This window comes from Andrena cerasifolii, chromosome 14 (assembly GCF_050908995.1).
Source record: "Andrena cerasifolii isolate SP2316 chromosome 14, iyAndCera1_principal, whole genome shotgun sequence".
In the NCBI taxonomy this organism is placed as follows: Eukaryota; Metazoa; Arthropoda; class Insecta; order Hymenoptera; family Andrenidae; genus Andrena; species Andrena cerasifolii.
This window is the reverse complement of record NC_135131.1, coordinates 10743012-10769275: the sequence shown is the minus strand read 5'-3', so window position 1 is coordinate 10769275 and position 26264 is coordinate 10743012. Positions and strand designations below refer to the sequence as shown.

General features: G+C 37.9%; 2 protein-coding genes across 5 annotated transcripts in view; both read left to right on the top strand.

Annotated features, from left to right (window-relative positions):
• The first annotated feature begins 1215 nt into the window (after positions 1-1215).
• Positions 1216-12945, top strand: Ry (xanthine dehydrogenase rosy). Of its 2 annotated transcripts, XM_076827070.1 has the most exons (26): positions 1248-1348; positions 1442-1489; positions 3277-3393; positions 3767-3824; positions 4255-4351; positions 4921-5156; positions 5477-5721; positions 6047-6188; positions 6283-6450; positions 6550-6626; positions 6723-6929; positions 7099-7283; positions 7364-7477; positions 7644-7785; positions 8110-8406; positions 8591-8713; positions 8797-9152; positions 9486-9660; positions 9751-9942; positions 10178-10323; positions 10632-10809; positions 10953-11081; positions 11390-11632; positions 11724-11978; positions 12337-12504; positions 12623-12945. In XM_076827070.1, the coding sequence occupies exons 3-26, from the start codon at positions 3328-3330 to the stop codon at positions 12665-12667; spliced, it is 4044 nt and encodes a 1347-aa protein (XP_076683185.1). In that variant the 5' UTR covers positions 1248-1348; positions 1442-1489; positions 3277-3327; the 3' UTR covers positions 12668-12945. The 2 variants fall into 2 exon arrangements, with proteins under 2 accessions (XP_076683184.1, XP_076683185.1); XM_076827069.1 differs by having other exon boundaries at positions 1216-1489.
• Positions 12946-16017: 3072 nt separating this feature from the next.
• The window catches only part of LOC143376524 (A disintegrin and metalloproteinase with thrombospondin motifs 15), a 133889-nt gene continuing 123642 nt past the window's right edge, over positions 16018-26264 (top strand). For all 3 annotated transcript variants that reach the window (XM_076826993.1, XM_076826992.1, XM_076826991.1), the window contains exons 1-2: positions 16018-16293; positions 24618-25481. In XM_076826993.1, the coding sequence (XP_076683108.1) occupies positions 25217-25481 (265 nt within the window). In that variant the 5' untranslated portion in view covers positions 16018-16293; positions 24618-25216. The remainder of the gene's footprint in view (positions 16294-24617; positions 25482-26264) is intronic.

The following is a 26264-nucleotide window of genomic DNA, read 5'->3' as shown; positions in this document are numbered from 1 at the left end:
TTTGTATAATTTCGTATCGCTGGCTACATCAACTTATACATTTGCAATATACGTATCATTCATATTGTATTGCAATGTCATTTACGAATGAAACAGATCGAAGAAGACCAGATTACGTTTTTACGATTTCCAGGAACCTGCATCGATTAAAAAAAAAGCAGAAGCTTAATATATCTTCCGCGAATCATATAATAACTAAAAGTCCTTAACGAGGTTCAATTAGCAACCATTCAAATAGAATTTGAATCGCGCGCTCCGAAAATTACGTAAAAAAATTTAATTATTTTCAAATGGAAAGTGAGAGATTGGACTTCAAAATCGTGAAAAACTTTCCAATTTGTTTTATCATACGGAATTTACGCGATTTCTTTATATTTATACAAATTACTGATCGTTAGAAACCATATGTTGGTAGTCCTGTAATAAATGGGAAATACTACATCTTTTTTTGTATTAATTTCAATCAATTTATATTATTAGTTATCCACTATTAACAGTATGAAGTATACTATTAATAATGACACCATTATACATCTTCAATAACATTATGCACAAATTTTCTCAAATTTGTGGCGAACTTGTTCTATTGGCAAATATGTTACAAGCAATAATGATATCAGACAGACAGACAGCATGTGTCATGCACCATAATCTATATATATATAACCAAACACTTGAACTTAATACCTTAATTATCATTAATATAATACGCACATTGTATTCATTATAATACACACATTTACTGACATCAAGAAAATAACTGGCTATCTATGTCTATACATAGACTACACACAAAATGGGCCTAAAGATTTCTTAAATTGAATCTTGTCTTTTATAGAATTATAGTCAAACCTTGTTTGTTTCTGACTTCCTACAAATAATAAAGAACAAACACACTCTTGACACAGGTATCTGGTCAGATATACTTGATTATATCTCTGTAACAAGATTGTGTTGTACTGGGTATCACAAATTTCCAGTTAACTTGTACGTAGAGCGATACCGATTTACATGCATTGACGAATAACCTGTGGAAGAAAATTAACCCAGTCTGCGCTTGATCGTCAATTTAGTCTCACGGACAAATACAAATATTGCAAAGTGAAAGGTGTTTGCCTGATGCTTTGTGTAATTACAGTTTCATAATCGAATTCCTATCATGTTCACTTCTGCAAAATAAGCAGTAAATAAATATCTAACCGATTTGATCAGTTTATCAATCATTTGTAGAGACCCACTTCTCTTGGAATGGAATACAAAGTTTAGATAAATGGTTTTGCGCGTGTAGGCCAGGAATTAAAACGCATCTGAAGAGTAAACAGTGGTAGGGACAAATGTCTTCACTCGCGTAAGCATGCCTTCTAAATAAAACGTCACACATGAATCGTACATATCTTATTCGATAACCTAATGGTCAGTCGTCCGTTGTTGGTCAATCCAGTTTCACGCGAGTGCTTCCTAGCGAGTTAACAGTTTGGATTGCAAAGAGGTGAGTGTTTAAATAATCATATTCACGTCGCTTTTCGTCTACTTCTACCTTAAATGCTATGTCGTAGAAACAGTGTGACCTAAGCACTCCATCTATAATCGTGTGCGTACTATACGTATATTGCGTTGCTGCGCATAGCGCCGCGATATATTCCTGGGAAAATGTGTTTTGGAATTCTCCTAATTTTTCTGAAAGCGTAACAACAATCTGACGAAACAGATATTTACAATAGAATGTTTATTGTATAATACAGATCATCATTTGACTAGGAAACGATTGTAGATTAGGTGTGAAATAGCATTGCTTCAAAAGAGGGGATACAGTAAAAGTTTTCTTCTTCAATATTGAATTGTTTATTGCGCGATAGGCGTATGTTTATCGATTGTTAGCTTGCAAGAAACTGTTTAGATGGAGAATGTTCACACGGAATGATTGTATGATGTGCACAGTATAGCATTTACAGGCAAAGTAGCGCACTGTAGTTTTCTTCTTTCATAAGGTTTCTTTGGACAGGCACAATCGATTTTCATTACCTGGTCTGCTTTAATTATTCGTGCCGACCAGGGCAATATTAATTGCTTAATTTGTGCTTTCTCTCCATAGTTGTTTGCTACAATTCTTGTAAGAGGCATAGGTCATTCTTATCACCCATCACTTAAGCAATACTCATTCCAAAAGAATTGTGTTAGATAGCTCTCGATAGGACTGCAAGTATCTCTGCTTATGTGTATGATGTGTATGTACCTCCAGTGGTGAATATTGTAAATAAAACTGCTTCAGCTCTCCTTGATAAGTCTGAAGTTCTGATGGTGTAATGGATTCGAGTGTATCTAACTAGCTTGTTTGATTTATACATAATGAAAACTAAAATTGATTGGTATTACATATGCGTAGTGATAGTTCTTGAGAAATACAATCTTTCCTCAGGGATTCTGTAACCAACTTGAGATTTCCCTTGCACCTATGCTTCAGATAAGGAACAGTGTATGGAATTTGAGATAGAACAAGTATATATGTTAAAAAATCCACCCAGCATTTTTATTAACGTGGAATCCGTTAATAACAAAACAGTATAATATAGTTGGTCTGAATTTGATGTCACTGTAACGCTGTACATATGGTGAATCGTGTAATGAAATTCACATTAAATCTAATGTGTACATAGGAGGAATGCAGCTGAAATACATAAATACAATTATTTTATTACTGAAAGCAAATATTTCAATATTTTTTCCATGAGCTTCAATGCATTTTGCTACATTCCATATACAGGATGTTCCATTACAGGTGTGTGATAAATTCTTCTGTGTGTTGGAAGTATTGTATACTTTATGAAAAGTAATCTGAAACCCAAATTATTTCTGTACCATTACATAAAAATGTTCGTGCCATGTACGTATGTTTGAAAGCGCAAAACAAAAACTACTGAACCAAATTCGATGATCCATACACCAGAAGAATCTGTTTTAATGGGACTGTTATAGGCTATAGAATAGTTCCCAAATCCACGTGCAGAGGGCGGTGCATTTACTTTTAAAATTAAATGTTAAATTAAGAACGGAAAGTCAAATTTATACCGCAGCGAAGCGCGGGTATTTTGTTAGTAGGACATAAGATAAGAACATCTTGCGTTTATAAAATTTTTCTATTTTAACAGCAAGAATAATAATTCATGTTCTCTAGAGTATATCGCGTGTATTCGAGGATTCGATTTATATTAGAGCTATCAGTTTACAAACAAATAGTTCTTGGTACTGTTATCTATATACGTTTATTTAACGGGATAGGTGGAGTAGGCCGCGTCGAAGGAAGAAATTGCTATTCGATCTAAACCCACGATGTCTAATAACTCGACTCACGCGAGAAAATCGCACACATTGGTATTTTACGTAAATGGAAAGGAGGTACGTGTATTATTAAATATATATTATATTAAACTGGAAATGCGCATTTATAAGAAATGCACTCATTATATACAGGGTGTGCCATTCCGTTTCGTTGTTAAATATTCAAGAGATTACAATACTTCCGTTTTAGAAGTATTAAAAAATTAATAAGAAATTCTACTATAATACTAAATAAAATAGAAAGAAGACATTATAAAAACGGTACTTCCATGTACTTATAGTGCGTAATATAATATTTTTAAATTCTGAACTTTCTTGATTTGCATTATTGACAATATTTTCACCCGAAATCAATGCCGAATGATTTCGAATCATGAACAATTCTACATGTTTTCATTTCACTTTACAAATACTTACGTTACAATTATAGATAATAGATGACAATGTAGACCCAGAATGGACTTTACTATGGTACTTAAGAAACAAGCGTATCCTTTTCTGACAGATGTTTACCAGCAATTATTAATCCGAAATTCAAACAATTATACCAATATTAATACAAATAGTACAATCTGAGATATATAATTGTATGTAACGTTTAAACTTTCTAGTAAATCGTATTTCATTGAACTTAAAAGATCCTATAAAAATTCTGAAACGGTAACAGAGTAGTGTATTGAAAGTAGGAGATGGAGACAGGGTCCGCGTGAAATTTTGCGGGACTGGGTTTATTATCATAAATATCTATGCATAGGGCCCCGCAAAAATTACGACGACTTTTTCCTGGATCGCGGGGCCTTTTAAAGCGCGGAGCCGGATTCCAGGGAACGCGCTCAACCGCCTCGCGCCGGCCCTGTATGGAGATGATATAATTGTTTATTGATATTAATTACAAAGATCCTTAACTGCAATATTCAGTGCACTTAACCGGTACGAAACTAGGTTGTGCAGAAGGTGGTTGCGGGGCGTGCACCCTAATGATCTCAAAATTGGATCGTGCGACTGGACATATTACGTATCCTTTTAATCGTTAATCTAATCTATTCTTAATCTCTGATTGAATGCTAGGAAGTAGAAAAGGAATATTGATTAACGAACCTATTTGAAGAGGGAACGGGTACTTAGTCCGAGTAGAGATAAAATCGAACTTGTAACCCCTTGAAAATAATCATTTTTTTTTTTAAGCATTTATTTTGTTACTTTGCTATAAATATTATCGTTCTATTACTTCTTCTATTCAGAGCTTCTGTTCCGTCTCGTTCTCTGCTACTATTGTATAATAAAACCGAAACTCGAAACCACAGACAAGTATTTTCATTCAGATATAACATTTCGAATATCAAATTCCTAAACGATCAAGAAAGTCTTCACTTGTTATTTTTTAAATACCAGCATTTATAGTATAGCTTCGATAATACGAGGCACGTGGGTCTAAACTTTATCGAATTATGTTAAGCTCAATTAGCTATTCGTAAGATAAAGCAACTAATATTCGGTTCTTTCTGGATAATGGCTTCAATATACAGAGGACCCACAGTTGGAAGAAATTATTCCCCTTGACTGTTCGCCCGATTACAATCGTAGACATTTGGCCGTGAACGCTTGTTTAACACCAGTCTGCGCTGTCCACGGTTTAGCTGTGACTACGGTGGAGGGTATCGGAAGTGTAAAAACGAAACTTCACCCTGCACAGGAACGTATCGCAAAAGCACACGGGTCGCAATGCGGCTTTTGCACACCAGGAATCGTGATGTCCATGTACGCGTTGCTGAGGAGCACCCCTAAGCCCAGCATGAAGGACCTTGAAATCGCGTTTCAAGGTACAAAAGCGGAATATTTCCCAAGCTACTGACAAACTTAACAATTTTAAGGCAATTTTGAGTCAATAATCGTCACAGTATTTCTTCGTAAGATATTGTACATGGTGCTTCAGAATTATATGATTTAGTCCCCCCTTAATAAGAAAAGAACGAAACCATAATGACTTATAAACTTTAACAAATGTAGGATAAATTAACAAAGAGTGCTTTTTATTTATATAATTATATTAATCAATGAAGTGATTATGATTTTTAAAAGTATTGACTTAATATCATAGTTCCATCATAAGGTAAAATTGTAATTCTAATTACAAATGTAGGAAACCTGTGCAGATGCACTGGATACCGTCCCATCATAGAGGCTTACAAAACATTCACGGAAGAATGGGAGCAAATGCAACTGGCGTCACAGAATCGGGAAAATTCCTTGCCAAATGGGGATTGCCCGATGGGGGAGAATTGTTGTAAAAAAGTACTTCTTTCAGAGCCGACACAGGTTTTCAATTCGAAAGAATTCCGTCCGTACGACTCCTCCCAAGAAATTATATTTCCACCCAAGTTACATGTAAGTTAATATTCGTCATTTAATTGACATTTGTTATTATTATTATTATTATTATTATTATTCATAAACCCATTACATTACACTTTGTCAATTGTAAAAAATATACCTATTAATGAAAAATGAAAAATGAATAATGTACAAAATATATAATTGTGCCTATATTTTTTAATATATTATTATTAACGAAAAAACAGACAATTCTGGAAGTTACTGTACCTAGGATTGATCATCGCGAATCAGATTATTAGATTAGAGATATTTAAATGTACTGTACTATTCATTCACCCAACTTGACAATGTTTTTGTAATAAATTTGAATCTACAGCTTTCCCCGAATTTAGACGAAGAGTATTTAGTTATTAAAGGGAAAAATGTTGCTTGGTACAGACCGAACACGTTTACCGAACTGCTTAGTTTAAAGGAACAACATCCGCAAGCAAAGATTATTTGCGGAAATACAGAGATAGGTGCGTTTCCTTTTTATTTGAAACATACTTTTGATGTACCTACTATCAAAATTACGTTTAAAAAGATACATTAATTTTGTTGTATCCGTTTTAGGAGTTGAAGTTAAGTTTAAGTATCAGTGCTATCCAATTCTTATTCAACCTACTTCGATCAAAGAAATGCGAAGTATTGAAGAGTATTCAGAAGCGATGAACGTGGGCTCTAGTATTACACTTATGGAGTTGGAAAAAGCTTTGAAATGCCAAATTGATAAGAAGCCTGGTAATTGATTAATTTCGAAGACGTTAAACATGTACCGCGATTCATAAATTAAAATTAGTCTCTCTGCAGTCATTATTGTACATTTTGCTAATTTTACAGAACACCAAACGAGAATCTTTAGTGAAATAAACAACATGCTGCATTGGTTTGCTGGTAAACAAATCAGGAATGTGGCTGTGAGTTTTTTGCGTTTTAACAAATCCATTTTGATTATTCAGCCCTTAACTGAACTTTTTAAGTTAAAACTAATGGAATATTCTAATTCTTAACAGGCTGTGGGTGGGAATGTAATGACTGGAAGTCCCATATCGGACCTAAATCCAATTTTCATGGCAGCTGGAGTAAAATTGAATCTATCCAGCTTAAAAAATGGGAATCGAGTTGTTCCAATGGACCACAATTTCTTCAAAGGCTACAGGCAAAACATCGTTTTACCAGAGGAGATTTTACTTTCAATTCAAATACCTTTCTCAAAGGAGGTAAAAAAGTAGCATCAATTTTAAAATAAATTTATCGATTCTTACCATAAAATTATATTAATTGTATTCCTGTTTACTTAGTCTTAAAAAAAGTGTAGAAAGAAAATTTTCTTCTGTAACTTAAAAGTGTGATCTTCGTTTTACGGTAACTATGTCAATTTCTTTTTAGAACCAATATTTCATTGCGTATAAGCAAGCAAGGAGACGAGACGACGACATAGCTATTGTTAACATGGCATTAAATGTATTTTTCGAGCCTGGAACTGATATCGTGCATAAAGCATTTTTGGCGTTCGGTGGAATGGCCCCGACGACAGTCTTAGCTAGGAGAACTTGTGAAACTATGGTTGGAAGGTATTTCGTTTATTTGTATAACTGCGTCAATGGAAATTATAGATAATTGCGCACTTGTTGATATCATAAAACTGCTTCAGGAAATGGAACAAAACCCTTTTAGAAACAGTCTACTCCTCGTTGCTGGATGAACTCCCTCTCCCAGACAATGTTCCTGGTGGAATGGTCAAGTATCGTAAATCTCTTACTTTGAGGTACATATAATTCTATTCACAAGAATTAAATTAACTAAACATATTACTAACAATAAGTAGGTACTCTTATAATTCTAACTAATCAGTCACGCAGAATCTAACTCGAAGACTTGCGAAGAAACACGAGCTTAAGATTCAGAATTAATGTTTCCCTTCAATTTCGCAGTTTGTTTTTTAAAGGCTTTCTGCACATAGCTAAGAAACTCCAAGCTCTGTCAGATTGCCGGTTGTCGTTGGCTGAGGAAATCGAAAGCGCGGCGGATGGATTCCATTACAGAGAACCGAAGAGTTCGCAATATTTTCAAGAGGTATATGATTGTCTATTCAATCTCTGAACAAATTGTCTTTACGTATCCCTTATCTCACTAAAAGAGTCTTCTTTTACCCTCAACAATAATTTCTCAAATCTTTGAAAGCGAAGGATTGTAAATTATCTGAAATTTGCAAACCAAATTGCAAATCAGCCATATTCATTTGTACTCCAATCCTTTTTCTCTCTCAAATCTTCTCTATAAAGTATCACAATTACTAAGCTTTCATCTGGGCCATTATAGTACAGCCCATGGTGTATACAACAATTTTACCAAGCGCCACTTCGGTATATACACTTATTTCTGTATGTTAATCATCAGGTTCCAAAGAATCAGGACACGACCGATTTAGTAGGAAGGCCCATGGTCCATCTCAGCGCCCTTAAACAGGCGACGGGGGAAGCGATTTACTGCGACGACATCCACAGATTTTCCGAGGAGCTTTATTTAGCATTAGTTTTGTCCACCAGAGCTCACGCGAAGATTTTGAGTATCGACGAGAGCAAGGCGTTATCGTTGGAGGGCGTAGTCGCTTTCTTCAGTGCGAAAGACATACCAGAGAAGCAACGTTATCACGGCCCTGTATTCCACGATGAAGAGATCTTCGCATCAGAGAAGGTAGACCACGCTTCTCACGCCATGTTTATCAAATTTTGAATAGGTTGCATTCAAAGTCTCAATCAAAGTTTGAAAATTATGTATCCCATCTTTTGCTCACAATCTTTGCAGACGACAAGCAAGAATCTATCTCGGAGAGATCATTTTTTTCAAATTGCATAAATTAAGTGTGTTGCTTTTGAAGGTGACCTGCTATGGGCAAATAATCGGGGCGGTCGTCGCAGTGAATCAATCCATCGCTCAGAAAGCAGCCAGAATGGTTGAGGTGCAGTATGAGGACCTAAAGCCACTGATTATATCCATAGAGGTGAGAGAAATTGAGTTTTGAATGAAGCACTGCTTCGCGAAGTCTAGGTTTTTATATTCATGGTCTTCGTTTCGTAATTCCAGGACGCCATTGAGCACGGTTCCTTCTTTAATGAAACACCGAAACATATTCAGAACGGGGACCCCGAAGAAGCGTTCGCCAAGTCGCGTCACATTCTTCAGGGAGAAGTTCGAACTGGGGGGCAGGAGCATTTTTACTTTGAAACGCAGGCTACATTAGCGGTTCCCAAGGAAGAGGACGAGCTGGAAGTTTACTGCTCCACTCAGCATCCCAGCGAAATTCAAAAGCATATTGCGAGTATGCTGAACGCCTGCGCCAATAAGATAGCCGTAAGGGTGAAGAGACTAGGCGGTGGTTTCGGTGGTAAAGAGTCGCGTTCCACGTTACTCGCACTTCCGGTTGCTTTTGCCGCGCACAGGTATCGTCACGTTCCTTCGAACGAAATAAACAATGTATACTTCTTAAAATACAATAAGTCTGTATCACTGAACAGTTACACCCACTGCCGATCTTTATCAAATTCTCCAACCACGCATTGTTTTTTGAAGTTTGAAGCTTTATGAGTAATAAATATATATTTTTTATTTAGTACGAAGCAAAATTGCATTCTTAGGCTCGCGGAGAGGTATAGATTAAAATCGTGGAATCACGCGTACGCGGCAGTGCCTGTTAAAGTGTTAAAAAGGAGAAGAAGGAAATTTAACTTGACGTTTCTGGTAATATAATGGTATTTAGCAGTTTCGTTTTACAGATTAAGGAAACCAGTACGCTGCATGTTAGACAGGGACGAAGATATAATGATAACTGGAACGAGGCATCCGTTTTTATCTAAATACAAAGTTGGATTTGACGACGATGGCAGGATTAAAGTCGTGCAGGTTTACATTTACAGCAACGCTGGTTGCTCGTACGATCTTTCTTACGCGGTGAGTTTAATTTAATGATTGGCATCTTTGCACTTGATTTCAGGTGCCAGAAACGTATTAATTTTATTTACTTATTTCTTTATTTCGTAGGTTCTAGAACGCTCCATGTTCCATTTTGAAAATGCTTATAAAATACCAGTTAGCGACGTTTATGGTTTCGTGTGCAAGACGAATTTAACATCGAACACGGCGTTCCGTGGATTTGGAGGACCACAAGGGATGTTTGTGGGTGAGAGTATTGTGAGACACATCGCAGAGTATTTAAATATAGCCCCTGTTAAGGTATGATATCTTACGATATTATTAAATAGAGTGGTCCACGCAAATTGCACACCTCGAATAATTTCTAATGTATATTTTTTTTTATACAAGAGTTTTTATACAATTCTTGTAGAATTTTTTGTCATACAACGCATAGTTTAGAAGTTTTTCGAGGGTTGCAGGTTGCGTGGACCATCCTGTATACGCGGTGACGTGAAATATTTTGAAAGAGCTGAAGTAAGTGTAATTTCCTCAGGTTTCGGAATTGAATTTGTACAGAGAAGGAGACACGACGCATTATAATCAGGAACTCATTAATTGCACGATAGGTCGTTGCTGGAAAGAATGTATGCTATCTTCCAATTATAATGAGCGACTGGCTAAAGTCCAAAAGTACAACAGGTATATTCAAATACAAATTTCTGCTTTTATAGTATTACATCTTCTTTTATGTCTGTGCTATCATCATAAATTAAGCTCTTGTTTTTCTTTTTTGCGAAATCATATTAACAACTTATGTACGTGAAAAAATATTTTGTAATTTTACATTCATCGTTGTGCGACTAGTGGAAATAGAATTTTCAGGAGAAACAGATCATTATAAAATGAACGTCTGCACATCAGTAGGTTTCTTAGTTTCCAGTTTTATCATTAAAGTTTTAGATTTCCCAAATCCAGATTCCTAATACTAATAAACGATATTACAATAGAGAGAACAGGTATAAGAAGAGAGGACTGGCAATAGTCCCGACGAAATTTGGCATCGCCTACACTCTGCTCTTTTTAAATCAGACGGGAGCACTTGTGCATATCTACACAGACGGGTCCGTACTCATTAGTCATGGCGGTGTTGAAATGGGCCAGGGTTTACACACAAAAATGATACAGGTAGCATTTCCTTATTTTTGATTATAACACTCAACCTAACGTTCTTATTTCATCATTCCTTCAATGTCTCTTTACATCCACTCCTAATGAGACCTGTTAATATATTCCTTGAACATCCGATGCTTTCTTTTCTTTACATGTAGGTAGCCAGTAAATCATTAAAAATAGGAGTAGACAAAATACATATAATGGAAACTGCCACAGACAAAGTGCCAAATACGTCTGCTACTGCAGCTAGCGCTGGTTCGGATCTGAATGGAATGGCTGTTATGGTGAGTAAATCTATCCTTACAAAATACGATTTTGCTCTAATATTATGCATATACCATGGTGGCGGAAATAAAATTTAAAAATTATATTTAACCTGAATACTAAAAATCTTGTTTGCCACGATGATATCACTTGTTCATTCCTGGGAATCCCGTGATTCATTGCGATATAAAGCTACTATTAACTATGAAAATGGATCGAAAATTTTATTTCATCATTAACTGGTCACAAGTTCGTTCCACGTTTATGCAAAGATTCGTTGAAGAACAAATATCTTCAGTCTTTATGGAAAGCTGCAACGAAATTTCAGTACGCTTGCGAGAAGATCCTGAAACGACTGCAGCCAGTAATGGATAAAAATCCAACTGGGACTTGGGAAGAGTGGGTGGCAACAGCTTACAGTGAAAGGATCAGCCTCTCTGCTGCAGGCTTCTATAAAACGCCGGACATAGGATACTCCTATGAAACGAACTCTGGAAAGCTATTTAATTACTTCACATACGGGGTTGGATGCTCAGAAGTTGAAATCGACTGTCTGACTGGTGACCATCAAGTACGAATTTTATGAGGCATGCAAGATAGAATGGACTCACTCAAAGCTCGAAATTATTTTATGTACTATTATATCTATATTTCGCATTCAGGTACTGCAAACTGACATAGTAATGGATTTAGGGCAAAGCATTAATCCTGCAATTGACATAGGTCAAATCGAGGGAGGTTTTATTCAGGGGTATGGCCTATTCACGCTGGAAGAAATGGTGTATTTAAGAAATGGAGTTGTGTGCAGCAGAGGACCAGGTGCATATAAGTTGCCTGGTTTCACAGACATCCCTCAGGTGTTCAATGTGTCTTTATTGAAGGGGGCTTCAAATCCTAGGGCCGTTTACTCGTCCAAGGTAATTGATTTCAATCAGTGTGTCTGTGTTGAGAGACGAGTTTGAAGAATTGAGTATTTGATCAATGAGCAATTAATTTAACTACTTAGCAGTGGCGCACCCGGAGGGGGCCAGGGGAGGCTTTGTAAGAAGAAAAGAAAACTGGAGTTTATTCTTTAAATAAATTTTTCTATTCACCTAATGAATTTTATTGAATTCGCATTAAAAATATTTTTATCTGTTCAAGTCAGCTCCCTCCAAGATTAAATCTTGAGTGCACCACTGATACGTAGTATAACCAAATGTAATATCTTGGAAGCATAGGAACATTTTAAAATATTAATATCCTCTTGCAATATTATGATACAAATATATTCAGGCTGTTGGAGAACCACCACTGTTCCTTGCATCTTCCGTTTTCTTCGCGATAAAGGAAGCCATTAAATCTGCACGTAAAGATTATGGCGTCAATGGCTACTTCAGATTCGATGCACCTGCAACTGCAGCTCGTATTCGTGTGGCGTGTGTTGATGATCTCACAACAAAGGTCAGTTAAAAGTTTCAAATAGTTGGATGTTATTCGAAACGATAAAAAATCGCGAGATCCTCTTTACCCTTGAAACCAGAATTTGTATAATTATTTTTTAATATGATTTATGTTATAGATTCCAGATGCAGATTTAAGTCGCCAGTGGAATATCGTTCCCTAGAAGCATCTAATTTTAATCAACTAGAAAATAAATATCGTTATGTTTATTACTGTGCATTCAAATATTGTAAATACGTGGGACCAATTATGTTTTTACTGGCGTTCGTAGAAAAGATTGTTTTTTTTAATTTAAAGTTTCATTTACTACTAGCTGGCAGCGCTCTACTCAACATTTTTATATTAATATTTTATTTCTATTGAAGCTAGTGCATTTTGATGTTATTCGCTATATAGCTCCACATATGTATTCTAAATGAAAATATACAGTTACGATAAAAATGATTTTCTCTCTTCCTATGTCCTCACCCTTTCTCAATGACTTCGTTCTATCTCATAGTTGCAAAGAAGTTGCAAGAATCCAGATGTTTGGTTTATTCAAATTTATTTCACACAGATGTACACGTATACAGACACTTCGTAGTGGAATAAACAACAATTTTATAACGACATGCTCTAATCAAAGTCTTGCACTCAATGATCCACTTTCTCAACTTTTTGCAATGGATAATAATACGCGGTACTAAAACTTACCGTAGCAGTTATCCCTGCGTGGAATAACTACACTTATTAGGTAGAAGAGAAAGATAATTGTATCGTATTTGCAACCCAACATGCACCAGTGAATGCAGAAAACTGGTGGAAGTAAATGAACTATACACCATAATCAATATTCTGTCTTCTCCTGATTGTTAGTGAAAATTATTTTGATGATTGGGGTAGAGATATGTAGAAGGATAATTCGAAATAGAGAAAGCAGAGCAGAAAAGGTGAAAGCAGGCGAAAGAAGAACAACAAAAGATTTTGCCTGGTCAAATACAGTTATACTAAATAATAATCCTCCCTCAACCCTCCGTGCCTGAGGCCTGTTTCATAGTTAATAATTTCCCCGAAACATTCCGGGGTACCTGAGCTATTTCACCTTAACATCTGGTTATTATAACGCAGCGTAGAGTCACGTTATTATAACTTTCTATATAAAACCAAATAACTTATTCCAAAATTATCTCTATTTTTAACGATAATATACGTTTATAAATATGTACATTTGCAATTTATTTTTTATCACTAGAATGACTCTACACAGTCAAGACCATGCCAAAATTATAATAGAAAGAAACTGATCGAAATATACGAATCGTTCACTATTTTGTTGCAAAAATGATGTCTCCAATGTGATCCTCACCATCCAATGTAGGTAATTAAAATAGGTGTACTAAAGACGGAGAATAAAAATAAAAATAAAAATAAAATATGCAGCATCAAAATGGTTCGTTTATTAGTGGCATATTTCTAAGTCCGTTTGAAGCGTAACGTTAGACGCGAGAACGTGTTGCTCTACGTCTGACCATATACTGGGCGTTTCTACTTGCGCGTCTTGCATCGCGAGGCAGAGGGCCTACAAAGAAATTCTTTCCCATATCCTTACTCACAACTTCTCCATTATAATCTTGGTACGATTTCCACTGTGTTTAACTACATCACTCGTTAAGGAATGAATTACAAAGCTACGATAATCAAAAACATGTGTTACGATTTAAGAAACAATTATGAACTCAAGGTCACGTTGTATATAGTTTTTTTCCCACTAGTATATTAAGAGTTTTGATACACTAAATGTTGGGTCTCTGGAGTCCCATAATACACGAGAAACTCATTTGATGACTTGGACACACAAGGCCACCGCTTGAGATAGCGTTTAAGAGCACCTCAAGAAGCTCGTTGTTTTTCTTCCACGAAATCTACTCTATTCAACTTACCAAAGACCCTCGCACACGTCGCATTTTCTATTAGCTGACAAATGAGCCAAGAACTTTCAAGAATTTCCAAATGCTCACGCTCACTTTATACTTTTTACTGTCTTCTATTTCCTACTTAGCTTCCGACTGGCTACTGTGCTAGAACAAATATCACAGGTGCCCTCTTCGATCGAACTTTAAATGTGCCCGCGCATGTATACCACCCTGTGACGCTACTAGTGGGCGTCTCTCCCCCGAAAATTGTACTCTCTAATTACAAGTCACAGTATGATGTACCAGATGTACCATTTTATGGAATTTCAAGACGATAATAATTCTTCTTTTAAATCACTCCTGTTTAAATGGTTCATCTTTGCAAAACCCTAAACCACTGAAACTGTGCTATTATTACAGCTCTACTATAAACGCACCAAAGAAATATATTTTTCAGCAGCTTTTATCGCCGTCTGATCGACGATTTTAAAGTGTCTATCGCAGCTCCAATATGAACGTACCCTTAAGGGGAGGAATGGGCTACAATATTAATTACTCAAGTTGTATCGTGGAGGAGGAATCAAGTTCTGAATATCTTACTGTAACTATAGATGGCGAGCAACAGCCTTCGAATTATATCCAACAGGTGATAAAAGAATTCACGCTAGTAATAATTAGGGGTGGGTTCGAAGCTAATTTTTAAATTCTCAAAGCTCTAATTCGGAACTCTATAAGGCTTCGAAATTCTGGAAACTTTGACGCGCTGATTCTATTTTGTAAGTGGAATACTTTGTTTTAAGAATTGAAGCGAACAAAATTTTTAATCAATGATTTTTTTACATTTTCTTATCTGGCTTTCGAGAGTTTCGAATCACGAAAAAAGTGCAAACTTTCGAATTTTCGAAAGTCGAAACTTTCTTGATTTTCGAGGGGTTCGAGGTCTCAACGTTTCAAGAAACCCATCCCCAGTACTAATAATACTTAAACCTACAGAGTCTTGAGATCTCAACGAAATAGTAAAATTGGAATTTTACGACGCAAAATTATTCTCAATCATCATCTACTCAAACTTCACACCTGTTACCCCCAACTCACACTAATTGTAAACCCCACAACACCAGCCACAGGACATCCTCCCTACGCACCTGTATGCAAGATAAACCTCTCTCAAAAAAGCAGGTAATCTCCCTGCACTTATCGCACAAAGAACAACAGTTTCATTCACTTTACATTCATATTCTGATTCCAGGAAGACCAGAAGGATGCAGCTGTAAGTACTCAACAGTACCTTACATTATCTACCACTCCAAAATTTCAACCACCGCTAAATTACAAAACTCCCAAGATCCTCCCGGTTCGCGGTGAAAAGCTCGCGAAGTGGACCGATTTCAAACCTGAAAAAAAACTCCCCCAAAAAGCAAAGCACACATTAAAGAAAAAACTATCCCCCGTTGCATTCATCGATCACAGCATCTTGCCGGTCTCGCTGTAAACAGTGACTTAGGCTGCAGCTTCCAGATAAAAATTCATCTGTACACGGCCAATTCTGTTCTCCGGCTGGCGCGTGGTGGGGGTAGCGGTGTTAGGGGAGTTCGGTGGCCGTGGTCGATACCAGAGATCCATTCGCGCTCGCGTTCAGTCGGTGCGCGCTAGCGGCACGGTTCGGTCATTCCGTTTGTGTCCTTATTCCTGCCGTTGTTGCCCTCGGTACACGGCCGAGCCGCTACGCTTCTCTCCTCGTTCTCCAACCGCGTTTTCGTCCACGGTCGCCAAGTTCCCTGACCAACGACACCGGCGTGGCCAAGTGACACGGAAGAGAGAGAGAGGAAGACAGGGGCTCGGTGGTTCCGTGGCGCGATGCACCGATCTCTGGCCCACTGATCGGAGCTCGGACGAGGTACGTTGGGGATCAGGTGCCACGCTAAGAAACACGTGGACCATTCCACGCGAATTCGAGCCTCGAGTGACGTTCCACTCTTTCCAGCGTGTATTAGTCGGTGGCTCTTAAGAAATCGGTAGACACACGTGCAGAGTGTTTTCGGTCCTTAAGCCGACGAGGATCTTATCTCTGCAATCGCTGTGACTGACGAGTTCGAGACACCAGCGAGTGTATCTTTTAAACGGGCCTGGGATCATTTAGTTTTACATCTCCGTGGGTGATACGTTACGACGCGAGATTAAGTTCAGAGGCTCACCAGCGAGGGTGGACGCGAGCTTTTGAATTTATCGAGGGATGAATTTGAAAAGGGTGGTCGTGGCTCTGGCGCGCGTTTTTTTTTTAAATATTGAGGGTTACGTCGAGTTGGTTTAAAAATGGCGATGAAGGTTCGTGTTGCTTTGAATTTTGGGGAAGTGGAGTTGGAAATGGGAGAAACAGATATGCAAAGCTTTTCTGGCTTAAATCAACATTATTTATATAATATTTAATATAATAATTTTTATTTAATATAATAATAATAGTAATGCGAATTAATTTCTTCGTTAAAGAAAGAGACTGATATACTAGATTTTAGTTACTACTTAGTGCGATATAATTTTTATCACCTCTTGATTTCTTCTTCTTTTCAAATTTCTTAATTTTCAAACGAAGTATTCACAGATTGGTGCGAACGATTCGGAAGCAGCTAGTACGAATGTTAGGATAGATTCGGAGCTTTGTTATCGCGCGCGGTGCTTGCGTAATATTTATATATTTTTTAGTTTTAGCGTAAGACGCCGCGGAGAGGATCGTAAATCTTCTTTCTATCATTGACATTGACAATCGCACGTGCTGTGCGAGAGATAGCAGTTTTAAATTTAACCGCGTTCTGGTTCGTGTCGCTCCGCGTGGACTTTATTACCCGCACTACGCTTTCTTTATTATGTAACGGCTAGAAAAATTGGGAAATCTCGTGGCTGGAGAATGAAAGAAGCTTCACAAATTTTTCTTTGGCTCGCAGAGTTTGTGCGGTGTTCGAAATGTTCGAGTAGCTGTTGAATTAGATCGAAATTCTTTGCTTCTTTGACTCGATTTTGGGAATTACGACCTTGCGGAAAAAGTGGAAGGTCTAAAAATTCTCTGTTTCAAGCAGACAGGTTTACTCCAAATAGTGTTTGAAAATAGATTTTTCAAAAATACTCGAGATGGTTCTCTTCAGAATTCCCCAATTTTGATTCTTTGCATTTCGAGGATATCACAGGAAAATTAATTTCTCAGCTATTTTTACCAATGAGCTTAATTTAAACATTTCCATAATATTCTTAACAAAATACAAAATAACCATTCAATGGAGCCTAGAAGAGTAGTACAGCTTCGAATTTGGAGGAAGTACCTAGTTACTCCAATAGTTTCCTATCGTCCACAGAAATCTTTCATTCAAATTTCTCTTGCAATAAAAAAAAACACATGTCAAATATAACTAAATTTTTGGGTTTGGAAAATTTCACGGATTAAAAATTAAAAAGGTATTTGGCATTGCACAGTGGAACTTTTATTCCAGCTTCTAAGATCTTATGAATTTCTAATAAATTATTAAGAAATATTAATATTATTTTCATATCCACTTGTCAAGCTTTATAATTGAAAATTGAAGTACATGTTTGTTATATGTAATTAAGTAATTAAGTATCAATTGCCTAATAATTGTTAATGCTTAAGGTTTACTCGATTGACTACAGTTGACTACACGAAACGAACTCGATCGGAACGGATTAGCCCGCGGTGTTATTTATAGCAGCCGTTTTCCAAATTATCATCTCGAATAACTTTCGACCAGCTGTGCTAAAAATCCGGCAAATCCAGAAGTTCCGCGCGCGAGGCAGGTTTCGCAAAAATCATTATTCTCTTCCACGTTGCGTTCCGTTCATCAGCTTTTTTCCTGACTTTTTGGCCTGTGAATTATTCGTGTTCCCGTGCATGAGCGCCGAAGGCCGTAAATAAAAGTTAATCGAGGCTCTCGGTTTCTTATTAGTCGATCCAGAAGTCGATCAAAAACCGACGACAACATGACAGAGGCTGAACGATGCGATTTCGAAAGTGAATCTGTGTTGCGCTCCATTTCCTTTTATTAACTAAACAAATTGTCGGTATGCATTATTCATGCGCCTCAGGGTAACGGTGATTGAATTGTTCGGTTTACGAAATATTTTTTTAACACCACGGTAACTTCTTTTTTTAACCACTTGTTAGTGTATAATATTTATGAGTTGAATTTTTAATAAATCAAATTAAATTGTTGGGACACTTATCGAGATAATTCAGTGTGATGAAAATCACTTTTTATGGTTTCTTTTATGGTTAATTTAAAAAGCAAAGAATTATCAATTTAATTAATTTAAAGAGAAAAATAAATATGTTTGAGTCTCTGGTTTTATACTTAATGGTTGGTATTGGAGTAGCTTCAGATTTTTCACAAAAAAGTCTCACCGCACGGTTCCTGCGTTACAAAAAGTTACCAGAGGTTCCATTTATGAAAATGCAAGTGGCCTTGGAGTATCCTCGACACGCCTCCGTTTACTGATATTTCCTCATGAAATTCTAATGACACCCTCCGTATCTCCTTTCGATCCCCAATACCAAATTTTCAAACACGTCTCCCAACACAACGAAACACTGTATACAATTACATTGTAATTAATTAATTAATAACCATTCAATCCGCTCTCTGAAATTTTCGATCACTCGAGTCATCGACCCCATCGAGTTCCTTCGAATACAAATTCCCAGAGTCCGCGGGCAATTTATTCGAATCTGAAAAATGGTACAGAAGTCCCGATGACTCTTGAAAGTTTTTTGAGTCGACTATTTCCCATTAGATGTGCGTGTGCCTGCACGTGGCATGCGTGTTAAGAGTATTTCCCATTGCCAACTTGTGTCATACGTCGGTTAAGGAACAAAATGGCCTTTGGGGACATTTTTAAAAATTCAGGACTCATGGAGGCATTTAAAATCCTTTAAATTTCAAACGTTGCTCGAAGCGAATGGAACTTTTTGCCACGCGTTGCGAAGTCGAGGCGGCTGTATTGCAGTCGTTTCGAATTCATCGAGGAGGAAGGAACAAAGTGGACGGTCGCTAGGCGATATTAACGAATTCAAAACGGACACGTTCGGATCTAAGATCGGCGACGAGTGTCACGTTACTTCGCAATGCTTCGGAATGCAAAATTAACGCGCGCTCGCGCACGCTAGGTCCCCGTTGCTTACGAAGGCCTCGCCGAGCTCGTGTAATGTCGAAAGAGGAGATGCGAGGCGAAAAATCGGAGGAGCTTGGCGGTACACGAGCTAGAAATTTGCGGGTCTACGCGTTTTACGATTTCAATCGAGGGTTTTTAACGAAGTTTGTTACGTGGTAGAACTTGATCGGCCAAAGTAATTTTTTGAGAAGGAGGCTTGGATAGTTGAATAGTTTTTTAAACAGTTTTATCTTAGAAATGAAAAATTGAATAATTCTATTTAGTTTTATTATGAAAACTAACTAGCGAAGAGGATGCTTGAATAATTTTTAATACAGAAAATATTACTATCATGTTAGGCTCAAAATTTCTGATCCCTTTTCGGCTAAGATGTGATACATTTTCTTGAAAGTGAGTAGTTCTCCTAGTTTCCACAATTTTAATGGCACCCTTAGTTTCATAAATCTTCCTCATCGTTTTACAGTAATTACTGCCACTTATAGTGCAATATGACTGCTACTTTTCCTATTTCTTCATGCAACTTTCTCTTAACATTTTGCATTCTGCTGACAGTACAGCATACAGTGCTTTGCAAAAGAAAATTTAAAAGACAAGCCCTAACATAATATCAGAATTTGACAAGCAGGTAACTAATTAACACCAATAAAAAACGAACAGTTCCACTACATCTACCTTAAATTAAAAAAAAAACACATTAGAATCTTTTAACATCTCATCCTATTACCGATTCCCATTAGAAACCCCTCATTCAGTTTCACCAAATTTACGAAAATCCCAAATTAGATATACAACGTCTTCACTAATGATCCGCTGAACCATAAATTTGCATACGTAACGACCAAAGAATGAACATAGAAATCACTTGTAGTTGGATGTTTGCGATAGAAGTTATTGCTGAAACATCGACGCGCGGTGATTGATCCGCGTTAACGAAACTCCGCGTCGTTATGTTAGGGGCAGGCAGAAATCCGCAGATAGAGATTGATCGATCGATGGATCAACCTAGGAAAGGTACGCGACAAGAATAGTTTGACCCAGACCTTAAGCGACTCCGAGGTCAGCAGCCCGACGTCGAACGCCGCTTTTATATTTCACTCGGCATCGTCGACGTTAGCCGCAGACTTACACTGCGCCTCTATAATGCTCCCCTCTAGCTTTCATTACGGCTACGCTCATATAGGCCCGCGATAGCGCCGCGGAGAATAGTAGCCGCTATGTTGCGCGCGAACCGCAAAACTACAAGGTCTGGCGCTTTTATTCGGGTCGTTAAAACCCTCCACTGTGCGTCTCGATAAGTTACGAGCACGGCTCAGGTCTGTCCACCCGCTAGAAACCTGTAGAATCGGGCTCCACGTTGGTCTGAAGCAGTGGGGTATTGGAATTTCAAGTTACTAATTTTGAAATTTCATCATAGCGAGGTCTTTGTAAGCCAGTTTGAATTTCCCGCGAAAATACCCACCCTGTGATATTTGAACTCTTAAGTTTAATTGGGAAATTAAAGTAAACTTCAATGGGTTTTGTTTGAGTAGATTTAATATTCTCGAGGAAGGCTTATTGTTAGTAGACAATTTTAAATTTTAAATTGTTATTAATTTTAATTCGGGGAAGTGGATGAGGTATTAGAGAACTTTGGGTTTTTTTCAAGGTGCGGGAGAATCTTTAATATTGACGCTATGATAAAAGTTGAGATTAGAGCAAACTTGGTACCTTTAGGTATACCATTCAATTATTGGGAAGTGGAGTGGAGAAGTAAAATATTTACTCAGAAAGTACAACTTAAAAATTTAAAAGCCTGTAATTTTAAATTAGCTTTTAATTACTTGAGTACTTTTCAAATTACTTGAGTATTTTTTTTCATTATTTGAGTACTTTTTAAATTACTTCAGTATTTTTCTCATTATTTGAGTACTTTTTAAATTATTTTAGTACTTATTTAATTACAAAGTTTTGAATTAATTTTCAATAAAATTAGACTAAATTAATTTGCTGAATCTTCCGTGTACATATAAATTCTTAATACTACATAATAAGTTTTGCGATAATTCTGCAATCACGTGTCGTCAGCCCAGAGACCTCCTTTTTACATAAAAATGACTAGTAAACCTTAAAGTAGACATTAAATATTCTACCCTTCGTTTATATTCATCGTCTCTCAAAATTCAATACTGATCTCGTTCACAAGGCACTCGTTTCGATCATCGTTCCATTCGGTCGGCTTCCAATGCTCCAAAGCCACCCAGACTAATTCAAGCTTATTAAATTACTCTTAACGATCCATAAAGACGCCGTGCATCGACCAATTCACGGTTTCGATGCGTGAGTTTTTTCCCTTTGCCCAAGACGATTCGTGGCTGGTTGCCGTAAATCAGAGCTAAAGGGTTGCCATGCGCTCGACCGTAGCCGCAAACCGAGATTCGGTAGGAACTATTTCGACGGCGGTGCAAGCGTGAAATAATTTCCACCGCTATTTTTGTCGAACATTCGATTCCTTCGTGGATCCAGTGACTGCGTCGCAACGCAGACGATCTGCAAATCACTCCGAAAGAATGTTCCTTTCGGAGATTCTAAACTCCAGCAGGGTCTCGTCTTGACTACAGTATCTCGAATAGAATTTACGAAATAATATCCGGTAATCAAGCCGGCAGGCTCGAAGATCGATGAACACATTAATTCATTAGGATAATAGTCGAAGATGTCCGGATGATGTGCTGTTTTAAATAATTAGAGGTGAATGGGTATATTCTGTGGCCATTGTAAGACCTTCGCTTTCACTTTGATGAACGAGGCAATCGAGATGTGAAGAGCAGAAGAGGAAATGCTGCGGACAAAGATGATGAATAAATGAGATGGGTATTTAAGAGAGAATTTCTAAACACCTTCCTTGCCTTCGGACGTATGAAGAGTCTCGTTAGAGAAAGATCGGACGTCTCGAAGAGCACATCTTCTTCAAGATCGTCGGTACCATCAGTCTTCTATAATCGACGACAATCTATCATTCCCATCATCTGATCTCGATGCAACGGAGACCAACGCGGCAAATTTAACGATTCTTCGTCAACCTCCTCATTAGGAGAAAATAAAATAGCTCCAGTAAAAAGAAGCATCGCCAATTTAGCAACATTCCATACTGAAATCGCTCAAAGAAACCATACCGCAGTCAGAACTCTGTCTACTAAATAAACTCTTCCCCAGATTTCCGCCAATTTCTCCAAACTCCTCGCATCAGTTTTCGTGCCGCGTAAAAATGCTTAAACTCAACTCCCACGGGAATGAAATTTGATTCTACATTTGAGGACCTTGGAGGAAGAGGGGTGGAACTCCGTTGATATTAGAAATAATATTAGAAATATTATATTTATGTTAGAAATATTTATTTCTATTTTTTGTCGAAACAATGTTCTATAATAAAATAGAAATATATTAATAATATTAATACTTTTAATAGAAACATCACTCACCTCTAAATAATATTTCTAATATTAATATATTTCTATTTTTATTACAGAATATTGTTTCGCCAAAAATAGAAATAAGAACTTATCAAGTCGATAACTCTGCTGCTTATCGCGGGTAAAAATATATATTTCGCTTAGTGTTCTCTTTTTAATGTTAAGTCAAAGCGATAATTTTATAAACAGTTTTTTTCTAATCCACTCGAAGTTGGTAAAGACGGAGCTGCACCCCTCTCGCCGCAAGCTGCCCATTTCATTTGCGCAGAGCCTCCGCGCTCTGACTTCAGACTTCGCCTCGTTGCTGCGACGTAATGAAGATAATACATTTCCCCCGATGTAAGCGCGTTCATCCGAGCGTCCTGTAGAAGACCCAGGCCATTTTCAACTCAATTACGGCGAAACGCGAGTCGATTATTTACGAATTAACGCGGCTGCTCGATCCAATCAGCGAAAGCGTCGATTAATCGCCACCCTCCTCGTCTCTGGCCCCGTCTCGTCCGGTCACATCTCGTCTCGTCGCGAAGATACGATCGGGAATTTCTTTGCGCGGTAGGTCCACCGTGTCGCGCGAGCCTGCGAGATAAGAGAACGACGCGGCGCGTCGTAAATGTTTTAACGCGGCGCGAATCGGTTTCACGGTAATTCGCACGGCTAAATTGCACGGCACGGCGGGAAGAAATCATCCTCAGCCGATGACCTCATCACCGGGGAGGCATTAACAGCGCGGCTGCTGGAACCACGCGCCTCGTCTTTGTCCTTCGACATTGTCTCCTCCCTTTTACTCATTATTCCCTCGTTATGTGCCTTTGTGCGACAAGAGACGCCGGGGAACTATGTACTTTCACGGTTAGGTTTAATTACGGCTGAATCATCGACACGCGATTGCGGATCTTAGAAGCGTTCGTGCTTGAAGGGTCGTTTTTGGCGAAGCTGTGAACTTGGTGCAATTTATGTTGGGGATCTTTATGGATTTTGGGGGGGGGGGTGTTAACTCATCATTTTGATTGTTTAGGGTTTGTTTAAAAAAATATAGATCGTCAAAGTTTGGAGATTTACCTGTTTCTTGCGAAAACAGGGTTTGTAAATTAATTTTTATCTTTGAAACTATTAATTAGATGCAGGTCGTTCTGGTCTTATTTTAATCTAGAAGGGTTAGACTTTGCGAATAAATTTGTTTCTGCACTGAAAAATTCTTTTTACATTATAAAAGTTATAAACAAATTCTTGTTCTTTAAATATCGATTCAAGGTTGCGTTCATAAAAATTCGAAAAAAATATGATCATATTCTTTGATGCCTCTTCTACGAAATAAGACCTTCCCTAAGATTATTACTTTAAAATTGACTTCGTAACAAGCTGTTAAAGACCACGATGTACTTCACGTGCTTGCCCCATACGGTAAAATTTGAGCCTTTGACTGTCTATATTTTTTAAACAAATGCGAAACCAGCAGAGTGATGACTTAAACCCCCCCTAATTTCCCAGGATCTACAAAATATATGAATTTGGTCAAAATCCGTCCTATGTATATACTTTAATTAGAAACTAAATTTCTAAATCTCTCTGTTTCTAAAACTCTAAATCTTTCTGCTTTCAGTAACGAGCTAAAAGGGTCCCCCAAAACGGCCAACTACTAAAACTGAAGCCCATCTACCACAGACTATCACCACGACCAGAATACACCATCGATGGATCAAACGTATCACAAAGAACCTCCACAAACTCACCATGTCTCGTGAAGCCTCACTATGACTCTTTCCTGAGGAAACAAACAAAAACATCCCCAACATACTCCCCCAAACAAATGCTCCACGCAAGGACCGTGTCTATTGAGTAGTCCCAAAGCATCGCCACCGACAACACACGATAAAGGGAGCTTACCGCAACAACCAATAGTCTCTTAATGGGCATTCCACAAATCTCAAGTGGATTTCATTGGTCAGTTCACTGGACTAGGGAAGCAGGATCCGAGAGGAGGCAGAGGAGCGGCTAGATCTCAGCTCGAGGACTCTAAGAACACTCGAGGGTGGTGCACAGTGGGCGAATGACCTTTTGAGTTGATCCTCTGCTCCTCGTCCATCGCGCTCCCAGTCGCCAGGAAGATGATCGACTGACCGCTTGAATGGCCGGAACCGTGTAACAGAACCAGCCAGGGTCGTCCTTCTGACGTGGACACTGAACGATAAAAGCGTGTAAATGTGCCTGGTGATCAGGGGTGACGCAGACATGTCGCGGATCTCGAATCGCGCCTCCACCGTCGCGGCGATACTCAGCATCGTGCTACTAGTGATATTCCTAGTGATACTATGGACCGGCGTGCACACCGCGACACGGGGGAACGATGACGCTAATGGGAGTCTCGATTCTGCTTTCGAGACTTTGGAGGGATTCCTGGGGGAACGCTCCAACGAGTCCACCACCATGCTGGTGACCGTCGATGAGGGGAGCTTCACGAACGAAGGTGAGTGCAGTTGAATTTTGAATGCGATTGAGGAGTTAGGATTCGTTAGCAGCGGTGTCTGGATCTTTTGGGACCCAAATCTAACGCCAAAGAGCGCAGCGGTTTTAACATTAATAGAGAATACCATATATTTTTATATATAATTTCGAACCATTTTCCTAGGAATAAAAGGAAAAAATTCAATTAAAAGTAGTCGGGGAAAATTGATACACTGTATCAACATGCCCCAGAGGAAACGTATCAACTTACCCCACAGGAAGTCATTATGTACAAACATGTCCATAAAAAAATGTAGAGCATATAAACAAAATAACAAAACGTAATTACCTTACCTTCAATAGACTGAATGCGATGGCAAACTGATTCGGGTTATAAAATTCTCTATATCGTCTTAAGACGGATTGGAAAGTGAACACAACCATTTACTTTTTCTCTATATAAACGAAAACAGTTAAAAAATTCATATATCTCGTTCAAATGTAGTTACATACATAATTCGTCTGTATCAACCTGCCCCGGTCTCCCCTACTACAATATTTTCCCTCGTAGCAGAAGTATTGTCCACTATGGTCAATATCCAGGTACAAAAATGAACAACCCCCGTCTTCACCTACTAATTAAATCCACAATAAGTGTAATTCCATCTTGATTTTCTTCCCTTTGCTTCTTCCTCTAAATCCCTTCCCCTTTCTTCTTTCCACATCCCCTTATTATTTGAAACTCAAAATCCCTCCTTCAACTCAATGCTTACACGCGTCAGCCTATGAAACCTACACTCAAACG

Coding starts and splice junctions, on each gene's coding strand:
- Ry (XM_076827069.1), top strand. CDS start 3,328: ATGTCTAATAACTCGACTCACGCGAGAAAATCGCACACATTGGTATTT. Junction 7,786..8,109: donor GTTCGCAATATTTTCAAGAG/GTATATGATTGT, acceptor GTTAATCATCAG/GTTCCAAAGAATCAGGACAC. Junction 11,979..12,336: donor GGGCCGTTTACTCGTCCAAG/GTAATTGATTTC, acceptor AAATATATTCAG/GCTGTTGGAGAACCACCACT.